This window comes from Polyodon spathula, chromosome 25 (assembly GCF_017654505.1).
Source record: "Polyodon spathula isolate WHYD16114869_AA chromosome 25, ASM1765450v1, whole genome shotgun sequence".
In the NCBI taxonomy this organism is placed as follows: Eukaryota; Metazoa; Chordata; class Actinopteri; order Acipenseriformes; family Polyodontidae; genus Polyodon; species Polyodon spathula.
The window spans coordinates 18,556,062-18,571,776 of NC_054558.1; the positions used below are offsets into that span (position 1 = coordinate 18,556,062).

The 15,715-nt window shown below is 37.9% G+C and overlaps 1 protein-coding gene across 4 annotated transcripts in view; it reads right to left on the reverse strand.

The window, feature by feature from the left end:
• Positions 1–15,715, reverse strand: part of LOC121300326 (RIMS-binding protein 2-like) — a 58,515-nt gene that overhangs the window by 24,683 nt on the left and 18,117 nt on the right. For all 4 annotated transcript variants that reach the window (XM_041228859.1, XM_041228858.1, XM_041228857.1 and 1 more), the window contains 8 exons: positions 15,420–15,524; positions 13,312–13,362; positions 11,989–12,009; positions 8,679–8,883; positions 5,850–6,001; positions 4,250–4,326; positions 3,166–3,275; positions 1,982–2,827 (listed from right to left, as the gene is read on the reverse strand). In XM_041228859.1, coding sequence (XP_041084793.1) covers positions 1,982–2,827; positions 3,166–3,275; positions 4,250–4,326; positions 5,850–6,001; positions 8,679–8,883; positions 11,989–12,009; positions 13,312–13,362; positions 15,420–15,521 — 1,564 coding nt within the window. In that variant the 5' untranslated portion in view covers positions 15,522–15,524. The remainder of the gene's footprint in view (positions 1–1,981; positions 2,828–3,165; positions 3,276–4,249; positions 4,327–5,849; positions 6,002–8,678; positions 8,884–11,988; positions 12,010–13,311; positions 13,363–15,419; positions 15,525–15,715) is intronic.

Genomic DNA, 15,715 nt, shown 5'->3' on the forward strand with positions numbered 1-15,715 from the left:
GACTTATTTGCTTTAAACCTAATTCCCTAAAGTTTTTTGAAAATGGACATACCAATTAAGTTTGTTAAGATTAATTTCCCATAACTCATATCATTCTGCAACTGTATGATGCCAGTTTATAAAACATTATGACACATATCATTTTTTTAAGTGATGACTTATGAAAGCATGCACTTATTTTTGCTAAAAATCTCCAAGAACACAAAGGAGCAGACTTGCTTGAAAGTCTGTTTTGAGTGGCAGAGAGATTAGCTCATATGAAGCACTTGGGGGGCAGGGAAAAAAAACAAATTTAGATAATCCCACAAAATCCTTTTTTTTTTTTTTTTTTTTAGCGGTTTACCAGTGGGCTTCCCATAAAAACACATGCTTATACAATAATATTACAAAATGCCTTATGTTTATTACTGTTTACTCATCACATTGTAGGAGGTGTTTGCCAATATAGTATCGTACACTCATCCTCTCCAGTTGTTGCTTGTTTGCCTGTCAAACGAATACATTTTGATGATGTGTTTTGAGTCATCCGGGATTTCCTTGAAATCGGGATGAATATCACAACTGGATTAACTTGATAAATACAATTTTAAAGACATAAATACATGCTGTGATTCTCTTATCAAACTTTGCTGACATCAGGTGACTTCCCTGTTAGATATTGACAAGCTACAAATTACCAGGAAATGACAGCTTCCGAGCAGCTTGCACAGATGGCATTAGAGAGCCCCTCAAGTGCAAATGGCTGTATGTCCACATTTCACAACGTGTACTGAATAGTGACAGCATGCATTCATTCCAGTGGTTTTAGCGGGTTCAGTGTGCTATAGTACAGCAGGAAGAAACAAAAGAAGTATAACGGGTAGTCTTGTGTGATGCACTGCTGTTACAGATCTGCCCCCTGTTGATAAGATGAGGTTAAAAAGCTCAACAGCAACACAGGAGCCTGTGGTGTGTGTGGTTGCAGGTTCACGCTCTGACACAGATATCAGATATGCCTATATGTTGTGTAAACACTTAGTGCTCAACTGGGGTAACTTTGATCCATTTTGAATACGGAATTGAGAACAGATCGAATCTGGCTAATTCTGGTAAAAAAAAAAAAAAAAGAAAACTCTTTCAGAATAGGACAACACGTGTATTCCTCATAGGAAACACCCCTAGAAGTGTCTGGAATTTCGTTTAGCTGCTTGGGAAGATGCCTCACTAAAGGCTGTGAAAAATGGGAGGACACACTGAAAAGATTACTAGCTTACAACACATGCTTTAGTCTGTCATGTATTTAGTTCACAGCCCACAGCTAAAGACTATAAAACAAGCATATCTTATATTATAGAGTACATGAGGATTAACAGCTCTGTTATTTATTCTACCACTTTGCTTCACTGAACTCCATACCCCATTGCATTCTCAGAAGCACAATACAGAACAGGAATTGACATTGAAGGTGTTTAAATACAGTACCACCAACTGCACCATAAAAACAGCCTCCATATAACATGCAGAATTATTGTGGCAGCAGTAATTAGTTGTGTACAATTTACAGGAAACAGGTTCTGTGGAGAGAACCCAAAAGCTATTTCCAATGAGGGCTTTGTTGACTGCGTAAGATGACATTTGGCAGATATACTGTAAAATCTGTTATTCCAATGCACTATTAAAAAATATATATGGCGGAGGTACCATTTTAAAATAAAGTATAGGTAATGCAAATGTCATTGTGTATACAACGCCATGCGTCCTGTTAAATTTATATTCAATTCAATATATTTCATACTTACTCATGTTGATGACACTTTTAAACAATTGCTCGTTCATTATGTATTAATTCAAGTAAGGGCTAGAATTATTATAAGTGTGGAACACGTCATGATGACTCTTTACTAGTCAGAAACTACCTCATTAATATACTATTGTGTTATTCTATGCAACGACTACTCCAGCTCTTTTATGAAATTTGAGGATGTCAATGAGAAGAATTCACCTGCTGGCTGCGTGCAGAACTCCACAGTGATCTCCCTCTTCTCTCTTTGCTCCAGTGGAAGCTGCCATGGTATCTGGTGGGGCTGTGCCACCACCTTCACCTTGTAAGCCATGTTGGGCTTCAGGTTAAAGAACTGGTACCTGTAGCTGGCAGCCTTCACCATGTCATACTCCACATCATTGAGGAAAATCGTGTGACTATAGTTACTGTTGCTTGGCCACCAAGACAGCTCTGCGGAAATCTGCGTGATGTTATCCACCCTGAGCTGATAGGGGGCGACGACAACATCCTTCCCTACCAGCAAAGTGCAGCGCAGCTCTTCTGAAATGCCCCTTCCTGTAATGCTTTGTATTGATATCCTATATGTACAGGCGGATAAATTGAGCTTTTCTATTAAAAACTTTGTTCTGCCGGTGAAAGGTATGCTCATCCGCACCTCTTTGTCAACTAAAACGTTGTAACCACTGATGGTGCCCCATGCCGGTGGCACTATGGGTGGCTCCCAGCCCACGATCACGCTCTTGGCTAGCTGTTTGATTAGGTTGATTTTTCTTGGGTAAGGCACAATATTTTCTCCAATCTCATCGATGCTGATGTCCAGGGTCCCTGGCCCATTATTGCAGCTGGTGGTGGTGGTGGTGGTGGTGGTGGCCTCTCCCGACATGCTGCCATCAAATTTGGAGTCTTTGACTATGCCACTGTCCCTATCATGTCCAAGGCCTGTGTGGTTCAGGTAAGCCTGATCTTTGCCATTGTCCGCGGTCTGAACCGAAGGCACCTCCTCATCCTGGATGAAGTCAACAAAGTTTGAAGGGACAAGCCCCCTCTGTCCATCCAACAGCTCACCTAGGTGAGGAAGACAGACAAGGGAAAAGTGATCATGATCAGGACAGTTAAACTGTTTAAAAATAAAAAAACAGAGAACCTCCAGGCTTGAGAGGTTAGTATATTATCCCCAAATGTTTTTGTTGTAGTAAGAAGTACAATCATTTGAATGGAATTGGATACACAGTACACAATATTATCCAATGTTTTACTTTTATATTGCCCAATATCCCCTTAATACAGCAAATCAAATCTGAACAAGAAGCTATTTTCATTTTTAAAAATGATACAATACTGCCTGACATTTGGCAAGCCTGATATTTGATAATGACACGTTATCTATAAAACATTAAACAGACCTTCATAGAAGCCGTCTTCATCCATATTTCCATAGACATAAATATATTTCCCTGCAATAAGGGGAAGTTCAGCCTCAGGGTTCTCGTTGGGTCCATCGTAGGGATTATAACTAATAACAGAAGGAGTGACACACAGCACATTTAAACAGTCAAATATACAGTGCTCATAAAATCAGGGGAGCTTGCAATTAAAACAATTATCTCAGGTTTCCTGACTCTGTACAGCAAGCCAAAGTCATTTACAATGACTTGCAATTTCCTGGATAACTGTGAATGTGCATCTAAATAGAATCGATCCTCCTCCTCCTCCTCCTGCTCCTCCTCCTCCTGCTGCTACTACTACTACACAAAACTAAAACTACACCAAACTAACTTGTGTTTCTTTCCTCAGAAAATCTCTGAGGGAAAAAAGTTTGTAATTTAAAAACTGTGATGCATTTCTCCTAGCGTTTTGAAGAGAACATTTTCCATTTCCATTTTGCCATTTACAATAATGTGTTCTTCACATTTTGTAAGAGATTAAAGCAGCTACACAAGTGCCTTCTTTACAAGAGAAAAAGAAATATGATTGAGAGAAACAGCTTTCATGAATACTTTGTTTTGGGGAATTGCAATTGATTGGCTAACAATTCATTTTTCTATAAGTTAGAAGAAGTCAGGGCTGCAAAGAAGCAGGAAGAGGCAGGATGCTGTGGGGGGGTGGGGGTTCTAGGGAACTTGTGCTTTAACTAAGAGACTGCAGTAGCACATGGAATTAAAAAATAAAAAAGAAAGTTATTTTCCACAATGGGTTACATATTGGGCTTGAATGTGTCTGGGCAGTTAAACAGACACATGTGATGCTCAGTTACTTGATACCCTAATAGAGTGTGGGAAATGTCTTCAGCCTGAGTTCTGGATCAGAAGGTCACCCATTTAAGTGACGGCCAGCAGGACCAGCCTAGTTACTAAACAGAATGTTGTCTGTGTTTGGGAAAATGATAAATTGTCATGGTATTGAATGCTATGGATAAAAGGGAGGGCTAGAGTGGCTCTGTGGATAATGAAACCTCATTAATCTGAATGATTAAAGTCTGTATCGTACCTGTACCGGGCAATGCAAAGACGGACTTTTCCTGTGTACCTCACTTTATAAGAAGTGGAACCCGGTTCATTGTCCATCTGTTGAAAAAAATATATCAATTGTAAATACAGATAAATAGATCCCAAATTCTACCATTTGAAATTCAAAGAATTGCTTTAGCCTGGTGGAAAAATGGGTAATGCACAACCTTTCACCTCTTTGGGAGCTTGGGTCGAACCTGGTATCTAAATAATTGTTTGGCAGACACCGATCTTAGATTACAATGGATAATACAGTAGCAGACATCACAAAACCACCTCACAATTCAGCTCTGTTAGGCACAATTAGACCAGGACTGGTTACTAGGTGTACCTGTAGTGCAAATCAGGATTACCGAGGCGAATTGATAAGGACTGGCTCTTGATAAAATACTGAGGGCCACTCTCTAGCCTTTTATTATCACCAAATTGACCAAAATGAACAGACACAAAAAAAAAGTCCATATGTTCTGTTGCGGCCATCTAAGTCTGATACATTAAAATGCCAAGTAGGTGACTGTTTACAATGCTGCTTAGCCCTTGGGAGACTTATTTTGCACATTCATTTGTCTTGCAGATTGCAAGAAGAGCACTTGAAGAGTGCGACTCCCTGAGGTTTTGAAAGCTTGCACATAAAGAAATGCCAGCAAGGGCCATGGGATTAAGCAGGCTTGCCTGTTTGCTTGCTTGTTTGCCTGCATGACAATCGCCCAGCAGTAAGATCTATTTTACCACTATAAATCAGACACAGTTGCATACACTCAAGATTAGGGCACTGGAGGCACTTGCTAAGGGTTTGTCACAGCATTGTTTTATCACAGCCTCCAGGGATCCTTTACAAATTGAGATGTCTGGTCAGACTGAGCATGTTTTATTTTTTATCGGCAAATGATTTAGTCACAGAAGTTTACAAAAGCATTCCCTTGCATGAGTTTGCTATGATAAATTTGCATGGCACTACCATAAACATGCTTTGTCCTTATGTTCCTTTAACCATGCTTTACCATACCTCTCTGAGATTTAGCTTGCTTGTCTGTGTGTTTCCATTACAAATTGCTTTTTCCATGGTATACCATGTAAACGTTAAGAAGGGGCTGCAACATGATAGGACACATACACTTAATTTTTGCAGAGTTTAAAGTTTGCAATACCTTTTGTAACATTGTTATAAATGGTTGGTTTCACACACCTAATTAGTACTTAACTTAGACTACTGTACCCTACCACAATCAGTTTGTGAAACCAGCAGTGCCCTAAAATTGTAAATTGTATGGTAAACAGTAACAGGTCAGGTTTTTTTTTCTGTATTAAAAAATAAACAAAAAACATACGGTCATCTTATGATGATGTCTACTGCTGTATACATTTGGTAAAAACACAGCAAAGTCTAATAAAGCACAGTGAAAGCATAGTAAAGCAGGCAACAATGGCTTATCACGTTAAAGCAAAGAAAATATAAAGTATATGCAAAGTACTGTATGAGCATGGGAAAAGAACTGTAAAATGCAATATTACTGTGCAAATTTACCAAGGTAAACTTTAAGGGGCTGCAGATTCCAGTAAGGGGAGTTTCTCTGACTGACCTCTGCCAAGAATCCACGTCTGGGGCTACTAGGCTGGGACCTGGTGAGGAATGTCGGCTTGACGGACAGAAGTTCGGGTTTGTCTCCAGATATCTGGATTGGTTGAATAAACTCTGAGATTAGAGATCTGTTCGCAGGAGGACTTTCATTGCCTGCAAAATGAACACACAGATACATTTTAAAATGTCAAACATGGCCAGTTATTAAAAGGATCTCTTGGTTAAAATCTTAGACTTGAATGTTGTTGCACCTATGCCTATGGCAACTTACCAATTAAATTATTCAGACTGCGTTATATATTTCCATCCAATTGAGGGCTTGAATTTAATATTTTGATAGAACTGCACCAAAAGCTGTTTTTCTTAATTTAATCCCCTCGACTAAATTGGAAATTTATATAAAACCTTAAGGACTCTTTTAAGGAATGCTTTTTTTAAATGTACAGACATTCTCTAAGATTAAAACAGTGCTTCGAAAAATGAACATTTATAAAAAACATTCTAAAATTATTGAAACGGTTTCGAGAACTTCAAACTTCATTTAAATAATCATAATGGGCTTTAAAAAAACACAATCCTTAACAAAACATTCCTTAAAACGGTCCTTAAAGATTATGAGTGTGGTCCAGTCTTTGAAACGGAATTGTGTCTGTACAGATACGTGACTTGTTATTGCATAGCACATCCCAATCACAAATTCATCACGCACAGGCACTTATTTTAATGTGTGACAGGGTTTCATTTGTGAGTATCATTTATTTCTCCTTCTGCATGCTGCTTGTCTGATCCTGCTAAAGGTCCTTCTTTTGGCAGCCCGAAATATTTTTTTTTGTTCCGAGTTTTAAGCAACAGACTGTGAAATAATTACTTTTAGCAATGTTTCATATTATACAGGAGACGGGACAATCTCAGCACTGTGTATCTTAACCTTAACATGATTGATTCTCCTCGCGTTGCTTAAATTTGTACAGCTAGCCAGAGTGTGCTGACAGCAAAAGCACAAACACAGCCGAGATTTGAAAAAAATTAATTCAGCAAAGATTAATTGCACCCCATTAGTTTCTGACAATCTCAGCAACACCAAAATTGCACGGAATTCCTAGCAACACCCCCCCCCCCCCCCCCCTCTAATTTACAAAACCATGATACCATTTATAACTCTTGAGCAATTAACACTATCCCATTTTAATGAATCTGAAAGGGAATGTAACTAGAAACATGGGAAGCAAAACTGAGCTTTGGGCTAAAGGACATGTTTTTCATATTTGCATTTAAAAAAAAAAAAAAATTATAATTCTCTTAAGCAAGGAATCTGTCTTAAACTAATATCAACCTTTACAAACTTTTTTTTTTTTTTTTTTTTACCTGTCTGAAACTAGTGCCTCAGAAACAGACACACACACGCACACATATACTAGTCTAGAAACCACCACTACATTTAGGGAGTCTCTTATTGTATAAGATATCTCATGCAGTTTGGGTGCAAGGACCACAGAGTGAATGTAAGTTGCTCTGGCCGCTCAAACTGTGTGAAAGGAGTAGCTTTAAAACCTTTTTTTTTCTTGTATAACATCACTTTTACCACCACCCCCCCTGCCCCCCCCCCTTTTTTTGGTTGATTTGTGATATCAAATTTAATAACGTGGAGTTTGAATCGTATTGAGTATTATAAAGCTGCATATTTCATCAAGGTGTTCCTATGGAGCAATACAAAATGTGTTCTTTTTTTATAATACATATATTGTTGCAGCATGTGTAAATACCAACACAAACAACGCACACCTCACCAATGCATATAGTATGATGTCTTTTTCATTTTTGTTGCTAGACACCGAGCTGCAGCTGCAGTCAAAAATGAATGGTCATTTTTTTAAATTTAAGACACTGTGCAAAAAAAATCAAGCATGTCAATCTGTTACACTTTATAATAGCTTAAATAAACACTGTAACCATGCCAATCTAATATTGAAACTTTACATTTGATTTCTTCTTTTCCTCATTTTATTTATATCAAAGTGTTTTCCCCTAGGCGGTAGTGGCCCTGCTTTATTGTTAAATCGCAGACTGGAGAATCAGTTGTTATTGATCTGTCCACAGGGGTGAATCCAATTGATTCTCCTCAAGGCAGCACTTTCAACATGGAAGAAATACGAATGAACCCTGCTTTTAGATACTGTAGCCTGCTATACCTCGCTACACATTTCTAAAAGCTTTTGCCCAAACTTATTACATCTATAAGGTTTACTGAAAGAAATATTCTCAACTCAATTAATTTTTACTTGGAGGGAAACGAAAGGTCCATGCAAATTAAGGGAGCAAATGTGAAGCAATATTTATCACATACCTATTTCTTTTGAATTCACAAAAAGCAGACAACAACAATACACTGCTATAGTACTTTACCAAGGCATGCTGGTAGCTTAAATATACCCGCTAAGCAAATTACAGGTGCAGCCACAAAAACACTGGTACAGAACCACATAACAAACACCCATGCATAGCTTAATCAAAACCAGACCGATGGTTTCAACGGTACAGCCTTTAACGCTCCACCCAAACAGGTGTCTTGATGCAAATGAAAAGCTTCACCCTATTAGAATCCAGTCAGAGCCCAAAACTTACTGAACAGTACATTGTGATTCTGTAAAAAGACCTTTGCTGCAAATGCCCATGTGTATGTTTACTTCAAATTAACTACATAGGAAATCAATTGTATGTTCATGAATAATTAGCTATGGCCTACCAACAGGTTCTTTTATACGCTGCCTTGCAAATAAATTTCAACCACAGAAAAAGGGGGAAAAAAATAAAACGCTGGTACTTGGCTTACCTTTCCCAATTGGGGTGGCTAGTGCACTGAGGAGCTGGGAAAGGGATTTGCCTGGAGATCCTGGAGTGTCGCACACTGCTAAGGAGTTGGCACTGAGTAAATCAAAGTGCCCAGCCTGCAGTCGGAATTTCTCGAGCTCCTTCGAGAGGAGATTGAACTGCTCACTCTGTGTCCGACATTTCTGCTCCAACTCTCTGACCTTGGCCTGCCAAAGGACACAAGGGAGAGGGGGTGAGAGGGTTTGTGTGCAAACGTTATATATAATATAATGTTTAGTTCAGTGACTTGGAGCATTACATTCAACTATGACTCATTTGAGGCCCAATAGACCATGATACCATACAACATTGTAGTTATGAAGCATCTACAGTAATATACAAGTGTATAAAATGTGTCTCTGAGACATGTACAATCTCTCTAAAGAACACAAACATAACTGATATATAATTTCATAGCTGTCGTATGAGTAGTACAGAATACATAATTTACGTTGCACAAGCAATAAATGTGTACAATAAAACGAATGGCAGACCCAATCCTGGTTTTGAAAAATGGAAGCTAGACGATTTTGACATAAAGGGTGAAGCCGTTGCTCCACATCAACTATAATACTAACGCTTCAGTTACAGCTGTACATAAATCTTTGGCTAGAAATGAAAACCCAGTATTCGCTCTTTTACAAGCGATAGTCAGAAGACTCGTGCACATAATTGAATTCCTCATTCCAGAGTGACCAATTCAGTCTGCTATTCTGCTATCTCGTTGTCTTTCCTGGTTACCGTGGGGACAGGATGAATGACCAGAAGCAATTCTTACTATCTCAAAATTGATGACGCCATTTAAAGCGTTTAAGGTGGACTATCATTAATTATGAAGAATGACTCATTTCCATGTTCATTTATAATTCAAATGGTTTAATCTATGAGACAGTTCACAGTCTATATTGTCTCCAGTTGCAGGCAGCTGGTGTCTTCATAACTGACCTCCACATACTGTACCAGGCTGTATCTTGATTCTTGACTATGAAACACCTGGTACAGCACCATGTTAAGCTGGTCTAGAGATAATGAATCCCCCAGTAATCCCTGAGAGAGTCCAATCCAGTGGAAATGTGTAATTTTGTTATCATTCACATATCCCACAGTTTTAGTAAAGCAGGATTACACGGCATGTGCTTAGCACACTTCTATCAGAAAGAGGGCTTGAAGGCACAGGACTCTTAATAGGTGTGGAGCAGCATGGATGGGAGAGGTTCTCAGATCATTTTTAAAAGTGAAGAAAACGTATTAGGGATTAAAAGTTAAACTACACAATGTTAAGGGGAGCAACTCAAATGGTACTGTAGTTAACAGATGGATTTTAATGTCTTCGGGGCTAACACCTTTAACTTGTAAATCACCTACAGCAGTTTGAATTCAGTTGACAGAATTATGTTATCATCGACTACCAGGTGATTTAGTGTTATGGTTTGTTTCACTGAAAAAAAGAACATGCAATTGAAAATCTGGGTTATTACACATCTTAATGCATCATGCATTTTCTCAGCTTCCATGCATTCCAGTCATAGTGTGTGTGTGTGTGTGTGTGTGTATATATACACACACACACGCACACACACACACACATACATATATATATAGTGCCCTGATAAGAGCATGCTGAGAAAATACAACAATCTTCATGCTAAGGGGTCCACAGACTGAATTACATATACTTTGCAAATCACTTTTTTTTTTCACAATAAATACAAAAATGATACTACTAGATGAATTTCATGAGGTTTGATTTCATTGTGAATTCAGAACTGAATCTCCTTACACTAATATCACTAACACAGCATAGAGTATCAAACCCTGCTTCCACAAGGAGGGTGTTTAAAAATAAAAAGTACAAGAAGCAGCTGTTTGCACAGGTCTGATTCTCAGTAACTAGAACAGTTATTGATCTCTCAGAGCAGACCAAAAAATCCAATAACTTCCATTGCAGCTCTGACATGACAAGTAGCTCACCCCTTACTGGACCTGGTTGTCCTGGCATCAGTCCAGTAAGTGACCTGTCTCTTTTCTTTTTCTTTTCTTTTGGAGCAAATGTACAATATTTTAAAATGAAAGTGTTTATAGTCTCTGTTTACTGATAATCATATACCATGGTGAAAAGGACAGCAGAACAGCTATGGACAAAAGTTTTGCATCACCTAGAATTTTAGGATTGAGAAAAATTTAAAATAACTATGAATCGTGACAACTATGACATTACAAAATGATATCCCCAAAGTCTACCAGAAGCCATACTAACAGTACTTCATGTTAGATTTCGAAATCTTCAAAGTCAGTTTCTCATTAAGTATATGGAAAACGACAAAGTGGTATGTACGGTAATTCAATATGTTAACGTAACATTATTCAGCAGGTTCCATTCGACTTCATGAAGCAAAATTAGTTAATTCTAAAGGGTGATGCAAAACTTTTGGCCATAGCTGTATATCACTGCAATATTACCGCTCTTTAATATCACAGAAACTGTATTATAACATCGCTTCTACTGCTAAGATCTTAGATTTAAATGACAACACTGCAGCTACCTACAGTATTCTAGATTAACATACTTTCATCGCTATTAATCTGTAGTTGATTTGGTTTGCATATAAACCACCGTAAAACACAGTGTAATAACAAACCATGCACTTACTGCAAAAAAACAAGCTATTACTATTTACCATTTGAACATTGTTCCTACCTTCTCTCTCAAGGCGGCCAGATGAAAAGCCATATTTCTTATGACTTACATGGCTTGCTTGATTTGTATACTGATCAAGCAGCCCTGCCTTGCATGTTAAACTTATTGTAAGTATTGTTATGTTATCTATGGGTTTCTATACACAAATGCCATTTACATATTCAGGAACTGTGGGTTTCATGTCATTTACAGTGTGATAAAAAATATCAACAACAACAACAACAAAATAAATAAAAAACAACCTTTTAATATATTCAACTAAGTTTCAACATTAAGTGATTTCAGTTCCTGAATTATGTAAAATGTAAAACAAAAAAAAAAGAAAATGAAATTGCAGAATCCCCCAAATCATATTTGATGCTATAAAACATGTTCTTAACATTCTTAATTGCTCAAGCAAGTTAATTAATAATGTACATCCATTTTTATATTTCTCCCAATGCACATTTAATGTCTGCTAGTAGATTGCATGTGCAGCAAACTTAATGGGTGAAAATGAACTTGGGAGATTTTGGAATCTTCACAGCAACAGTTAAAGAATGTTGGGGGGGGTGGATGAAATATTCCCAAATACCTGCATGCTGTCCAAGGTGTTCTGTATAAAAAGGCAATGCATAAAAAAATAAATAAACACACCAATAACACAGTGACAAAAGGATGTAAGAAAAATTAACACACAATTACAAATATGAATGCCTAAACCGTTAAATATTCAAAAGAGCGGGAGAAAATAAAAGTTATCACCCATGCAAAAAAACTCCATACCACAATATGAAAATTTTTTTTTTACACTATATGAAATTATGTTTTCACTAAAGAAGTGTACAGCCACAGTATTTGTAAAACCAGAAATACAACATTTTTATAAACTCTAACAGTGAAAGATCTTAAAATGTCTTATTTGAAAAACACAACTGTATCTATACTTTTTAATTATTATCGTTAAGCAAAATAGCAAACCAGCATTGCCTTTCTTCCTGTCATTGCGAACCAATTCCCATCGCTTTGCACTCATCTCACTGGATCTCATCCTCTATACTGCTCAATTGATTTTTTCCCCCCCAGTCAGTCAATATGGTTAACAGACGTGCCGATATCGATGTCGTTTTGAAGTTTTCACTTGTAATTTATTTCACTGCTGGTGCCTTCAGGCTAAATGAGCTCTTTGTGTTTCTGGTGAACAGAATTTTGGTACTCGCCTCCAAAGGATTATTTCTCACATTTGACAGACATGCTTCTTTCTGAAATCTAAGCTTTTTTTTCTATCATCAGTAAATAATTTGCTTTTGGAAATATGGTCTTACAGAGGTGAAACATCCCATATTGAGAGAAGTTGTTATTTTATCCAGTTAACAAGTGGGTTGGCTACAGCTTCAGAACCAAAAAAGCACATGGTACTGTATAGGGAAACAAGCCGTCTTACTGATACCAACACATTACAGCTCATACATAATGTGTGTGTGTGTGTGTGTGTGTGTGTGTGTGTGTGTGTGTGTGTGTGTGTGTGTGTGTGTGTATATATATATATATATATATATATATATATATATATATATATATATATATATATATATTATATTGTATTCATACATAATTTTATATTAAATAGATGACTGAAGAAAGTAAAAAGCATCAGTTTTTTAAATGACCTCAGCTCTAACAATAGAACAATTCCACCTCATCTTTAAGTCATGAATAAATACAAACTGGAAGTTTAAGCTCAAATTGTAAAGTACAACGACCTGACACACTCCAAGAGGACTTGGTCCATCTACACCTGTCTACAGTATGCCCTTCTAACACCCTGCACTAGCTCCCTTTTCAGTCTCAATGTTCCTGCTCAGCAAAAATGACAGGTCACCCCAATAAAAACAGCATCTGTCCTAAAACTGCTTACCTCTAACAGCTGCACTGCACCTTCATGCTCCTTCTTAGCTTCAACCTGAGCCTTTACAGCATGGTAAGCAAGCAAGAAAGAAACAAACAAATAAACCAGTGTTAAACATACAGCTAAACATTCTTTCATATTCCAGTCTTCTGTAATAATGGTGGGTGGTTCTATTTTCTTTCATGAGCAAAACCTATAGGGGAAGGAGGTTCTCCTTAATGTACAGTATTTTTAAAACAAAAGAAAAAACACCCACGACAATTTTTTATGCAGCAGTGCTGTGTTTTAAAGCAGTCAGTTTTGACAATACTGACTAATGAAGCCCACCAGATCGGGTTACACAAATCTCTGGCGGGTGTATATTATGAAGACGTCTATCGAGAAGAAATCCTGAGTTGTTTTTTTTTTGTTTGTTTGTTTTTTTTTTCCACCTCACAGTACCAGAGGACTTTAGGCTTAATTTTATAGTTGTTTGAAAAATAATGCTTAGTGTGTGTGTGTGCGTGTCTATCGTGTGTGTGACATGTGTGGAAAATGTCAAAACTATGAAGATAAAGGTTGGCTCACAAGAGAGGAGGGGGTTGAGAGTCGAGTTATCTGAAAGTGTAATGCAGGTGAAGGGATCCTTCAAGAAGCTGCTTGATGAGATTCTGGGATCAATAAGCTACTAACAACCAAACGAGCAAGATGGGCCGAATGGCCTCCTCTCGTTTGTAAACTTTCTTATGTTCTTATGCTCTTAATAGGCTTAGCAACAGTAATACATGCCATTATAGCCACCTGGTGGATAATAGACCTGCTGGTTTAATGGCGTCAGTGGATATTTTACTGTGAGGATCTGAGTATTGTTGGGGCCACTGGATCCCCGCAATCCCATTCAATTGGCATTCCTGCTGCAAAGGAAATTACACTCAATGGAAGAAAAGTTATCAAGTTATTATTTTTTTCCCCCCATTTACTGAGGTGTTTAAGGCTGCCCCATATGTGTAACTTAATTATTTAAACTGTAGAAACTTATATTAAAAAAAAATCCACTACCATTATATTTTATTAACACCTTTATTGCTTTTATTCAATAAATAACAAAAGCCCTGCAGCTTCTCTGTCTTCCGTTCTTCATAGTGAAATCTCCACAGCAGCTGCTGGAGCTGCTATCGGTATTAATATTAGAACAAACAATGCAGACCAAGCTTGCCTTTCTGGAAGGCATGATGTAATTAACATCAGTCTGTATTTCATCACGTTGTGTTTAAAATTCTGCTGCCGTCTTTCAGTTTCAGTGTACAGTACTACAGCGCAAGGACTGCTTTTAGAAATTGCACGCAATAACCTTTAATCAAACATGCAATGCCGTACTGCCAATACTATTCCCACTCTTAATCATTGCATGGCTAAGAATGATTATTCAGCTGTAACATGTCAGACACATACTGTATGGTTTATTAAATGCCCCATAAATCAATATCTGTAATTAAATTCTAATCTTCTATGTATGCAAAGACTTTTTTTGTCAGGTTCATTTTTTAGTGTACCCTTCATTATCACAGTATTTAAAATCTGTTTCTAGATTGTGCTCGCTGTAATTCAGCAATGGCGAGGGAGATCCTTGAGGTTGTTCATCCAATTCTGATTATCTGTGCATAATAAATGCTACATCATACACTGCGTAAATGCTGTTATATTCCTAAGCATTCTTGTTGACATGCTGATCCATTCCTATTGGTTCCAATTTATTCATCCTGTTTCCCAAATGTTACAAAAATACGTTGCACATTAATTACACCAGATAATTTTTTTCTGTCTACTCTAGATTCCCACTGTAAGCCAAGAGGAAATCCAATATTTTGCGCCTTTGTGCAGTTTAGTGCCAAGCCTTTCACCGCTGTAGACCCATATCAGAATCAGACTTGGGTCACAACAGATATTGGTTTTGTAGTCTTGGTAATCCACATCACCAAGACTACCGCACAACGGTAACTGAGCTGCCTTGCAGGAAGGAATAAAAAAGAAAGACCAAGGAGTAGATGGGCATGCAGACTAAACAGCCTGCCCAACAGGCATGCTCCTGGGTGAACACAGGGACACTCACATTGCCAGTGTAACAGGCTACCACTTACCTGCTGCAGAAGATTAATCTCCTGCTGCTTTGCATTGAGAACAGCGAAGGCTTGCTCATGCTCCAACTCCAGCTGTTGCCGCCGCTCAGCAGCTTCTCGCATATGCTGAAATGACAACAACAACGCAGGAAACAATGATACAGTACCTTCTTCATCTGGTACAGGGGTGCACAGTTCCAGCACTGCCATCGGATTTCAATTCCGGCCAGGCAATGTGTACCTGGATTGACGCACTGGTTCCACCTCACACAAGGAATTTGAAGAACAGCAAGCTGAGGGATTAATGCTGATAAGGC